Below are 13,367 nucleotides of genomic sequence, written 5' to 3'. Positions count from 1 at the left end.
AAATTGCAATGCATTTACTATACGAAAGTCCTACCAGCTTCTAGTGTTGGTACGGATCCTTCTTAATTTTTTTTTTCTTGCATTACTATGAGGTGTAAAACTGAATTTTTTTTTAAATTGTGCTATTTGATACTATGTATAGAATATATAAAATGTTCATCATGAATAAATATATGGCATTTATCAATGTTTTGTAATTGGGCGTGAAATTTATTTTACGATTGATACAGAATTCGTGTATATTTTCATACTCGTGAAAAAAAAATCTAAAAGGGGAATAAATTCCGTATTCGATTTTAAAATCTTCAGTATATTAATATGTTTATGATATTTTTATACTAGCAACTTTCATAGAAGTATGATTCTTCCTTCATCACTTTCTTTTCTAAAACTGTATTTATACGATGACGTCTTATTTGTGGTGAATGCTTGTGACTTTCTTGTTAAGTGTTCGTGGGATTTAAAACATTTTTTACATATTTTACGACACTGTATGTTTGGAAAGAAAACTTTTAATCTTCCGCATTTCTGATAATCAATATCATTTTCATTAAAAGAATAAATCAAAATATCTTACTTTTAAGGAGCTAATAAATATAAAAATAATAATACCGCTATCAAGACTGTCTGCACTATGGCTGAAATTTGTGTCTAGGTAATATAAATGATGTGATATTGAAAAGGCGTGTAATAACCTCTGTTTGATAAATGCATATAAAATTCAAACGCAGCGGGGTTTTTCAATAACATTGTGCTGGAAATAAAAGATGAATGAAAGTTTGAAAAGTTTGCTTTCTTTTATCTTATACAGGTGAGGGTATGTTGCATTGTACATTCACTGGAATTGAAGGAAGTGACACATTTGTCACTTTGTACAATGCTGACTCATCTGTCACAAATCCTTCCAGCTTTCAATTCTCATGCATGGTAAGCTGTTAAAAAAATTAGATTTTGAGAACAGATATTTGAAATGAAAGTATTCGTCATGAATTTTATGGGATCAAGTACAAGGAGGTAGTGGGCATCTCCTGCTAACATGTCATATCCTCTGTGTGCGTCGTGTCATATGACCAGCAAAAAATGGAGAAAAAAAAAGTCGTCGAATTTTAAGTTGAAGACACGTTTCCAGAATGCTAACTCTTTGTTATCCCCACGTATTTCGTTCACACTGTAGAGCAGTTAGTATATTTTACATTAAGCCGCAGTGGTAGAGCGTCTGCTCCACAGTCACGGAGTACGATTTGATCCTGGCGTTGCCGGTTCGAATCCGACTGTGGGTCGATGAGACCGTCCTTCGGATGAAACTGATCATTAAACTGAGGTTCCGTGCTGCAGTAGGTGCTAGCACTTAAAATATCCCTCGTTGCTCAATGATCCCGATCATCAGTGCCGAGAACAGGTCAATATTTGCAAATCTCAAAGCGGTGATAGTGTCTCCATATGAGTGAAAAATGTTCGAGAGGGACATAAATCAATCATATTATTCTGCAAGACAGTTTCACTATAATTCGTGCAAATGTAGTATTTTTAAGATACTTTTTAATGGAAAAAATTAATAATAGGAAATAATTTAGATTATATGCAAACTCGACAGATTACAGACCAAAGTGAAACAATTCAAATAATATCAGTATATGTTTATAACCAGGATTATTTCAAATTATAAATCCTTTCACTTCTTCTTTATTTCCAAACAACAATTTTCTAAGATTCAACTTTAAATAGTTCCATTCAAACGTTGGAACGTTCTACTACTTCAGAGCTCTAAACTGTGGTTAGAAATTTAAAATCATAGATAAAAAAGATTCAAATAATAAGAAGGGTTTTTTTTTCTAGGCTAAAACATCAATAAAAACTGTATGGTAATAGTTTAAAGTTGATTTTTTAGGTGTATACAGCTAGTGGAAGCACTGTGTCAGCAACTATTAATCCAGAGGAGTGTATAACAGGACAAACGTCGACATCCTTAACGTCAATGTATGGAAAGACCGTGACATATACGGCTTTATCCTCTTGTAAGTTAAAATACTCCTTGACGATAGAAATTATAAAGATTTCTTATGAGTTGCTTCTTATCACATTCACTTTATGAAATAAGAAGTACTAGTAAACAATGTAATGAAACATATGGGAATAAGGAACAATTATACTAGTACCTGTGTACCATTTATTGTTGTTTCCTTTATCTTTAAAACGGACACTGTAAGTAAATGGCATACTAGGAGATAACGAACAGTATTCAAGCTCAAAAATTCATCAAATAATACCTAATAGGAGCAGAGCAAATTTAACACGGACCTCCAAAACGTCAAAGGTAGGATCATGTGCATGGAGGAGTGAGCATCCCCTGTTGATCAGTTACACTCGCAGTGGGCTCCTTGTCATGATCGAGAAATAACGGAAAATCCGTCGTCAAATTTTGGTTGTAAAACGTCATCATATATCGTGAAACCTGATACATGTACCACTCTCACAATAATGCAATTTAAACGTATCAATCCATGTAACGTTAGTGTTTAAATATGTTTAATCTGAGAGCATTTTTAAAGGAGAAATTGTAATATTTTTTCTGATTAAATGATGGAAAATAATTTATGAGGTATACATTTTATAGCTACAAAAGTTTTATTAGTGTAACCTTGGTTGGGACAGTTTACATTTTACAAACAGATTCGAACTTTATAAAGCGTAAAATTTGCTAACCCTGATTAAAAAAAAACTTAATTAATTAATTATTGAATACATTCCTTAAATTACACCTGAAGAAAAATTAAGGATGGTCATTTTAAAATCGATAAAATTATGTTTGGTAGGAAAATATTGTGCTTTTTAAAATTTCCTATTCCTTGAACAATACAAATTAGAGAAAAAAAACTTAATTGTTGTGATCTTATAAAGCATAGCTTTAAAGATACATTTATCTTTCTTTCAGCAACAGATAATCAAATTTTACGATGGTTTTTATTATGCCGATGATCAAATCGACGTTTTTACATGCTTCCTGCTTATAAATGACTAATATTTATTAAAAAGGAGATGGAATATCTGTTATGTAATTTATTATTTAAAATGATATTCTGTAAAAGATTAATATAATTTTTCACATTTGAACCCATAAAAGTGTTACTATGGAATATATTTAGTAGTCAAACTCAGGATTTTTAGTCTATTGAAACAATACGAAATGATAGCATAGCAAACACTTAAAAAACGTCAGAGGTGGGATCAAGTGCCATTGAGTTGTAAGCATTCCCTTTCAACCGGTCAAATCCACAGGGACCAGACAAATGGTTGATCTAGCCCCATTTCCCTGCTTATAAACACAAAAATAAAAAAATACATTATTTCCTAGCCTATCATACCTATTTCGATGATCACCGTCATTTTCCTTTTTGTTAAGTTTACGGTACACAAAAATACCAAAGTTACAAACAAACCTTGTAAACACATGGTGCCTCGTGTTGAGGGAGACTTTTAACGTTAATACAATATAACCAATGAAGTTTATGCCAGATTCAGAGCAGAAGCATGCTGTTTTACACACTTCTTACAGTCAAACTCGATCATAATGACTTATACTTATGTCCTTATATGTCCTAAATGTATTAAAGTATTATTTTGTACAAAATGCCAAAACTGTATGACCCAATATTTCTTTCTGGACGTTCTTAACTACTTATTGATTTTTTTCTCAAAACATATATTTAATTACACATGTATATATTTAGCTAACATAAATCTTCTCTAAAACTCTGTTTTAAGTTTTGAACTGTTACTATATATATACATATTTTGATGAATTGCAGGTTCTCCTTCAAATCCAGACGATTCAGAAAACAATTTTACTTGGCTTTATATCCTTCTAGGCGTCTTTGTATTCATTGTCCTCATTTTGATCATCTTTTTCTTCATCAAAGGTGGATTCAAGAAAAAAGGACAAGTGCTTCCCAACAAAAACGAAGATATTATCATTTCTAAACCACCTATAAGATATATCTTCAGGTGATTTGGATTTTAAAGTCTCGAATTGATATTTTAGATGTAGATCTTATTAAAGATGAATCTTTTAAATAGAGCTAATACTGTATTATTTTTTCCTATGATGAATGTTAAAACTATGTTGATTTTTTTCTTAAATACGCTATACATTGTCCTAAATGACGACTTTTTTTCTTTTCATACTTTTACGTACAAATTCCCACTTAATTCATATTTTTTCAGGAATTGCATTTGACAACGATCGGGAAAATGTGCAATACCCGATACACACTTAATTCCTTTAAAAACTACAACGCTAATACTGCTTTAAACAACTTAATGTAGAGAAATGTATTTAAGCATTTATACATGTACATTCTGACTCTGTGGTTTAATCTAGCTACACTCTCCATAGTAGCATTTCACTTATTTTAGATTTGCTAGCATCAGTCTCGATGGTAAAATATATTTCATAGTGTCAGAAATATCGAATAATAATGATAATTTACTCATATCTGACATAGTTCAATTTAACTGAGTTACTGAGTTAGCTCATTTAATGAATTACTTAGTTAACGGACTTAATAATTTACTGAGTTGAATGAGTTTGTTTCTCTTTTTAAAGTAGCAAATCGCAGTCTTAATAACTCAGTTTTGTTCGAATTATATAAAAAAAATTCGAACAAAACTGAGTAATTAGGTTTAACATCAATCAAACATCTGTCATCGACTCATGTCACGGTCTACAGTCCGCATATAGGTCTCTCTAGAATGAGAGAGGATCTTACATTTTGGCCGTGGTTTGCAACGATGAAAGTCTGTAGATTTTATTATTTCATAACCTACATAAAATGTCTTTTAAGTGGTTCTCCATTATGTATTTTATCTTGGCTTATTTGTGAAGTTGTTCATACGTAGATCATGTTCTTGCATATTGAGTCAGTTGACAGATAAATTTCATTTTCAGATCATGAGAGTGTACTGCTACATGAGTAAGGGAAATAAACTATTTAAAAAAGTCACTTAGTGTTTAGAAAAGCTTGGTTGTCAAGTTATCACTGATGTCTTTTACCATTCAAACGTGAAACACATGTGAAAGACTCTGTGATATATTTTAATTCAAACACACACGCCACGGGATAAACATATATCGAATTTACAATGAAAGGAGGTAACTTTTTTATGACTATACGTTTTCAATACGTTTTAGAATGATAAGCCACGATAGGTATTTTCTTCTCTGAACATTTTCTATTCATTTGAAAAACGTTTTAAAACTTTTCAGAGAATAGTATGTTCATATGGTTCACAAGAGGTAATTGTTATACGTAAAAAAAAATCACGTCGATATACTGAATATACATAAAGAATAACGTGAAAACAATATCAGCAATCTTCTGTTAGAATTCCACTTAATTTATATTATTCAATTTACTTGCTGATTGATTTAAAACTGAAATAATTTATAGAAAAGATGAGATACTTAAAATATATACATATATATTACGTATAAACATTTTACATATTGACAATATTTCTGCAATTTCCTGATAAATTTAAGTTCCACTTTTTGACATTTTCAGAGATCCTGTCCCTGTTTGTTTCCTTAATGTTTTCATATTTTATTGTATTTCAGCCGCATTCTGAATGCCATTTATTTTAATTGTAATTTCCCTTTCACCAATTTAAGAGAGGGACGATGCGGATATAGAGCTAATATTTTGACCTCCGACCGAAATGTGGATTTTAAAAAAAAATTGTTAGAAATAAAATTGTATCAATTTCTTTTATTTAATTTGCAAAACCTGCAAAACCCGACAGATTTGATAGGATACAGAATTTACAAAATATATGATTTAAAACAAAATTTCTTCTTAAAACAATTAATTTATTTTTGAGGTATAGATTAAGAAGGAAGTAAACTCTTTATTTAACAAATTTTAAAGTACAATTCATATTTAACAGCAGTACCATATACAAATATAACAAACTTTTATGAATATAGGTTGTATAACCATTAATTATTTTTTCCAATTTTAACAACCTGTTTCCACATTATCATAAACGTATGTAAAATAAATGTCATTAGTTTCATTATGAGCTGTTTATTAATATATGAATGTTCATACATTACAAATATGAAAATTTCCATTTGCATAACATCAGATTTATGTACACATTTGTTTTAATTTCCATGATCAACAACCACACCTGATGGTAAGTATAAAGTAAACAAATTGTGTAAAAGTTCTCAAATACTATTTTCTTATTTTAAAACAAGATCTCGTGGTGATTCAACAAATTCTTCAAATTTTCTTTCATTGTTTCAAACATCGTATTGAAATAATTAGATAGACGCATTGAACGAAAAAATGTAAATAAAGGTATAATTTTCATGCGATTCTTTTTTCAAATATAATCATTAAATGTTATTAATCGGTTTTAAAATATTAGATATTCAATCTTCTGGAAAACAAAAAAAAAATCATTTATATCCATTTATTCCAAATATTTGATAGAATATCATTTGGTTTTCGGGCTGCCAAAATGATTTTAGAAGTAACCGTAGGATGAATTAAATTTGCAAAAATACAGAATGACGGTAGACCAAAGATTTTGATACAAACTTCAGAAAAGATGATCGGAACATATACAATGTATGTACCTGTATCTTTCCATGCTTTACCATACATTTATACGATGACACGACGTCCCTTTTTGATAAATCTTTCGTATCTTTTTGTTCGTTTTAATTTTAACCGATTAGTCTTTACATGTATGAATTACTTGTGAAAATTTGCAGAGATTATCCAAACAATCTTGCTGCATGTTTAATAATAAACAAAAAAAAAGAGTTTTCTGAGTATTGCTTTTTTCATTTAATTGTCTTTTGTAAATTTGCTTTTTAAAACAACAAACATTAAATCTATTTGAATCTAGATTTAGATCAAACCAATTCTAAAAGATCTACAATTAAAGTTTAGTAGATTCAGTAAATTTATTTACAAAGAAACACGCTCTAACCGGCGTGTCTTGATAGACTGACTCAATTGGTTTATCGTTTATGTTTTGCATGCATTCATGATCATCAAAAATACCAATCTCACTTTTAATTGACTCTTCTGTTTCCTTACTACTACTCACCACCTCTCCCGTTTCATTCGTATGGTTGGATGTGATTGTCTTATTTTTAATTACCTCACTGTAAATATATTTTTCACACTCTTCATGGGGATATTTACAAAGACTGGTGGTCGTTTCGCTTTCATCTAATGCTATGTTGATTTTGTGAGAATTTGCCGAATCGTCATATATATTTAAATGCATGTTGTTACTGGCTGAATCGTCGAACGTTTCTACTAACATGTTGTCGATTATATCCATATAAATATCTGAGGAAGCTTCGTTACTACTTTGAATTACCTTTATTCTTTTGCATTTAATAATTGCTTTTTGAACTGTGAAAAATATTACACTAAACACGACAATTCCAGACAAAATAACTAATGTAATAAAAACAGAAGATTCTCTTTCAAAAAAGCCGTTACCATTTGAAAATATCATATCATCAGTCGTTGTTTCTGAGATATTACTGGTGAAACTATAATTTGTTGATAAGGTGGTCATCTCTTTCACTAAAATGTGGAAACAATTAAATTATTGTGATTGAAAACTGATAACGGCATATAGTACAAGCTGTATATATACATAAGGCAGAAGTAAGAATAAATTGAGTACCATTATCAGATGACAACATTTCAAATCCAGTATCCTGAGTATATGGTGATTGAGTCGTCAAGTTTTCTTTATCAATATAAAAAGAAACAAATTATTTTCAACCATTTCATCAGAAAAACACCTGAATGTTGTTGATAACAATTCCAAAGAATTATTCAAATGACCTTTTAAAGGTTAAAATTTCCTAAACAGTTTTTTAATAGAAAAAAATGAAAAATATAAATTTACTTAATATGTTTACACATTTAGGTACCTGGAATTGCTTTACAACCATCTTTGTGATCACAATATTCTTTTAAGCAGTTGCATTCTTCGTTACATAGAGGTCCAAACCCGGGATAAACACATGCATATCTACATTGGTCGCCGAAATACCCGGGAAGGCAGGCTAGGAAAAAAGATAGATGCATAATGTATCAATCTAAATTGGTCACTGAAATATAAAGAAAGCAGGCTAGAAAGTATAGATACACTGGTCACTGAAAGACCCCGAAAAGCAGGCTAGAAAATAAAGAAAGGTGCAGATATATAAATCTACATTGGTCACCGAAATACCCAGGAAGACAGGCTAGAATAAAAAAGATAGAAATGCAAGATGCCCTGTCGAGTCTCTGTAATCTATAAGCTTGATCTTCACAAAATGTTATAAAGTGTATTTTCAAACCGGTAATGGAAGTGGCTTATTGTTTATTCTAACACTCGATCGTCGAGTACTCTACTTTAATTGACACGATGATTAGAAATTGGCATGAAAATAGAAGTGCTCAAAAAATTATTATATAAAAAAAATACTACCTTGACAGGTGTTGCTGACTTTGTAAAAGTTTGTGCAGCATTTCTCTCCTCCAGTTGAATTCCTTTATTAAAAGTTGAAATTATTCCTTAATGATTTTTTTTTAAATGTGTCATAAATTACATAAATTACATGACTATAGAAGTTTTCATTGGTCACCTACCTGATCGAGCAGGCTTTAATGGTAGGAATTGATATCATATTCACTACAATAGCAATCGAGAAAATTCCGATAAACATGGTTAATTCGTTCTTACTACTGATCGCAATTTAATAATAAACTGTTTATTTTCATATTTTGGTGTTATGTACTACAGGAAAAAAATACTGACCATTTGTCATTCAACTCTTGCCTAATATATTCTACAATATTTAACAGAATCAAGAAAAACGTGTTATGTTTCCTTATTTTTTGAAGGAAAAACATTAAAATTCAATTACAGATCAATTATTCTATGGACAAATTTGTTATACTCGTTTTGCTCTGAAGTTTATGGAATTAGTCGTCCTGAATTCATTTCAATGTTCAACTTTATTTAGGAAATGCGGTTTTCCAGCCACATCCTCTCAGAATTATGTATTAATTAAGTCCAGGAAATACAAAAATAGATGCATCAAACATGCGGCAATTGGCCTAGCCTTTAAACGAAATAACAAAGATATATCCTGGCTATTACCTTATCGATTAAGTGTGTTAAAATTTAATTGTTTAATAATAAAATACAAACAAAGTTGCAGATGAAAAATGCCGAGACTTATGATCATTATCAGTTAAAAGCAGATGTTTTGAGTAACGTGATGTGCTGAAAAGTTTCATGTTTTTATGCTTTTTATGTTTCTTGCACGAAAAAGATCCCTTTCAGACATTGCTCAATGACCGTATTTAATCAACGCCAAGAATACAAAGGATATTGATACTATGAATACTTTGAACATCCATAAGTAAGGGAAACATGAAAACAGTAAGCACACAAAACACATACTATTTACGCAGGTAGGTTAAGGTTACAACCAAATATTCAACTTGCCTATATGATATGACGTCATAGTAAGCTATATGACGTGAGGTTTAGAGACAATAATTTCTTAGAATCGATATCTAAGATTGATTTGAAGTCGTAAAAATGAATCAAAATATGCAGAGACATAATATAAACGGAATTTTGTCGTTCCTGGGCCTCTGTAGTTATCACAGGGGTTACATACCAATCCCGTGACGTCATTGCTGTTGATCATGCAGTAGCAGAGTGAAAGTGAATCGTAACGAGAATTGATGTAAACAAACACAAGAAATCGGAGTTTAAAAGCATTTAGAATAAATATCATGTGTGATTCTTGTGGGAATAAAGCGTATGAATAAGGTATGGTAATATAATTTTGCAATTTCTTCGTAAAATTATAGCAGGGAGTGTGTTTACTTGCCGATTAGCCTTTCCTCTGTCGTTCGTAACAAAAAAGATGCAAAAGTTCAACACTACGCCGCATACTTTGAAACTTAATTTTTGTTTCTATCTAAAGTTCTTATTCTTTTGTTTTTGAAAAGTGCTGCTAGAATCGTATGGTTTACGGGAATTGATGCTTTTCTTTCAATGTTATGAACAAAATGTAAAAATTTTGGGAAGGTTTCGTCCGAAATTGTTGAATAATTATTTCTATAATAGTACAGTAGGATTCTAGCAGCACTTTTCATGGTACAGAGATGTTTTACCATAATTATTATTACAAATTGCAACTTATTATTCCCGGGGTAGTGTTAAAATTTTCACTTTTACATTAAGGTATATTTTCTAATTATAGACGTCACGTGGTGACGTCGTGGTGAAGTCCTGTAGTATAAGTCCCATTGAAGTCTATAGAATGCATAATCATAGCAAAAGTTTTATCTTTGACTTTTCCCATTTATTAGTGTTACATAATCATAAAGAAGTTAATTCGCCGAATTCTGATCCATGTGCTGCCTTAACATACCCGCGTATTTTGCTTTAAAAATATGCTGACTAACAGGACTGACAAGCTTCATGATATACGTAAATCACAACTTATAACTGTTACAATTGTAGCAACTTGCCTTGAAGATCTAAACGTTGTTAAATTAATATCTATAAAGACATTATGAATATGACGTAGGTTATGAGAAATGGATATCATTATACTGCAATCGCTCACGACATCTATGAAATCCAGTTAGCATTATATAAGCTAGCTAGCTTGAACCTTGTTTAGTGTCAAATGTTTTGGGCTAAATGTTGTGAAGGTATATATTGTCTTTACAATAAAAAAAGTCATGGGGATTTAATTTCGTTGGTTGTTGATTAAAACGAAAATCCCCGCAAATCTGTTTAATATTGTAAATATTTATGCTCTAAATCAATATATTCATATATTGCAAAAATATTTCTTTATTTTGAAAACAGAAGAACAAAGTTCTATGAAATATTTTGTTTAAAGGACTTTGCTACCATGGCCGATATGAGCCGTCAAATTACAAGAATGAGTAGCCTCTATCAAGTACTCATAATTATTTGACTTTAATAGTATTACCAGTATCATTTTGTACATGTACATTTTGTCAATGACAAAACGCATGTAGTTGTAATATATAACCATACATTTACAAATCTTGAGACAAAATGCACTTCAGACTACTTAACATTCCTTAGATTTATTGGAATGCTTATCTGTAAAGTTAGAAGCGACAAAATTAAAAACATCTGCATCTGATCTTCCTTCTATTTTCTCCTGTTCCCCTCATTTTCAGTTGTTAAATAAGTGTTGTGTCTACTACTTTTATTAATTGATCACAAAATTCAGCGATAATTTTGATGAGATCGCTTGATGATCTGTGCAATAAAGTGTTTATTTTTTATTGTACTTGTACATGATTACAATATGTACAGTTACCACATTTCAGACTACATAAGGGTCAATAACTTTGTTCAGGACAAGTGAGAACAATGTAATCCACAATATCCAGGTGAACATTCTGAAAAGTAAACTGCTTATTTCATTTAGAACCTATTTAAACGTTTTCATACATTGTAAGAGGACAGTTTGTCAATTCTTACCATTTAGCGTTACAAACGTTGCATAAATTTCTCATTTCACATATTTATTTAGATTTTAATTATAGAGATTTATCAATTATTGATACAACCTTTACAGATATTCCCTTCCCTGAAATAATTAACTCAGCATGAAACTGATCCGTTCTTTATGAGCCTTGAAAAAGTCAAAAATTAGATCTTCGATTCCTTTAATGAAACATTTTTAAAAATTTTAAGTGAAAATTGAATAGATAAAAATAAACATTTTACCACGTTTGACAACTTTCTACTCCATTTCCATGAATGCAGATGGATATCATTTGACAAACAAATACAGTGTGTACAAAATATTTTGTCATTTTTGATGGTAGCATCATAAAAACAACACAACACAATTATATACTCTGATCTATTTTACAATTCAAAAATTATTTACAGCTGTTACTTTCAATGCTGAAAGATTGCATGTCAATCACTTTTTTTCTAGTAAAATTTCCTGCAGATAAAGAAACAATGTTCAATATAAATTTTTGCAGATAAAGGAACAACGTTTGATATAAATTCATAATTTACTTCCTTTGACGACGTGTCAGAAAAAAATATCAACAATAATTTTCAAAATTTTTAAAAAGAAATTATGAAATGTCTCTGAATAAGGTTTTATGTGTATCATTTATTTTCACAAATGAAGTGTAAACAACGCCAAGAATACAAGGGAGATTGATACTATGAATACTTTGAACATCCATAAAAAGGAAAACATGACAACATTTAACAACCAAAACTCACACTATTAATTTTGCAATCTTTTATATTTGGCGTCATATTAACAAATATGATATACCTAAATATGCACAAATATCAACCTAAATAAACTTGAATTTTTAATTTAATAATGTTTAACTGAATTTATTTTCTGGATGTTTAAAACATAGAACGTAGTGGCCTTTATGGATGTCGCCGCGTGACAACCAAACGTCACAAATTAATGTGTACTTTTTTAGAATAAAAAAGACAAAAACATTTATAAGCATCTTTGAAAAGCGCCTAATCGCCCAATATTTTAAAAGACAAAAAATTACGTCATTCTCTGGTCATAAGTTTTATGACATCATTGCTATTTTTTAATAAAAAAAACAATATCGCTGTTTTACTCCGATGCATTGAAAAAAAATGTCGAAATGGAAAAAAGAAACCCACAATAAACTTTAATGCACCTTTGCTTCAATGGAGAAAATCGCCAGTAGAGACAGTTACGTTGATTCACCAGACTCACAAAGTAAAGAATGTAAATAAGAGACTTGTTTAGATGGTTTCAGCGATTTTGGGCTGATGATGGGTCATTTAATGCTCAGTAGATGACAAAAAGACCGAAAGATAGGAGGGCAGACGGAAACGTTCAATGGTGTGTGACTTTGTCAAGAAAGACAGACGGTTAGAGCGATGAGTGAAATTTTAAGTTGGTCTTATACTACTGTTCAAAGAATTTTGACAGAGGAATAACTCATGAAAAGAGTGAGTGTACGATGGGTGGCAAGTTTTCTTAAGGAAAGTGAAATTTGTAAACGCGTTCGTGAATCTCAAATGTTTTTTAAACAATTTCTAAAACGAGGTAAATTATTGACAAACAAGTTGATGAAACAAGACTATCAGCATTCTCGTTTAAAGTCACCATTTCATAAGTTCTATAATGGTCGATACCATGACCTTGTCTGCAAATACAATTTATCATTGAGTCAAATGCTGGCTGATGTTTTTCATACTAATTGTTACATGTAGTCCATTATTTATACACTGAATTGACGACAGATTTT

At 30.5% G+C, this 13,367-nt stretch overlaps 1 protein-coding gene and 1 long non-coding RNA gene across 2 annotated transcripts; one reads left to right on the top strand and one right to left on the bottom strand.

Moving 5' to 3' along the window:
* Positions 1–817: 817 nt before the first annotated feature.
* On the top strand, positions 818–4,198 carry LOC134266809 (uncharacterized). Its single transcript, XM_062749034.1, has 3 exons — positions 818–927; positions 1,889–2,015; positions 3,807–4,198. Exons 1-3 carry the CDS (start codon positions 820–822, stop codon positions 4,004–4,006), a joined length of 435 nt encoding a protein of 144 aa, XP_062605018.1. The 5' UTR covers positions 818–819; the 3' UTR covers positions 4,007–4,198.
* Positions 4,199–8,020: 3,822 nt separating this feature from the next.
* Positions 8,021–8,769, bottom strand: LOC134266808 (uncharacterized). The gene is made up of 3 exons (XR_009992038.1): positions 8,673–8,769; positions 8,512–8,573; positions 8,021–8,104 (listed from the first exon to the last, which is right to left on the bottom strand). It is a non-coding gene; the product is annotated as an uncharacterized LOC134266808 (long non-coding RNA).
* Between the last annotated feature and the right edge of the window lie 4,598 nt (positions 8,770–13,367).

Source organism: Saccostrea cucullata, unplaced genomic scaffold (assembly GCF_032062105.1).
Source record: "Saccostrea cucullata isolate Sc308-1 unplaced genomic scaffold, CSIRO_AGI_Scuc_v1 ctg9485, whole genome shotgun sequence".
NCBI lineage: Eukaryota > Metazoa > Mollusca > Bivalvia > Ostreida > Ostreidae > Saccostrea > Saccostrea cuccullata.
This window is presented reverse-complemented; position numbering and strand designations above follow the sequence as displayed.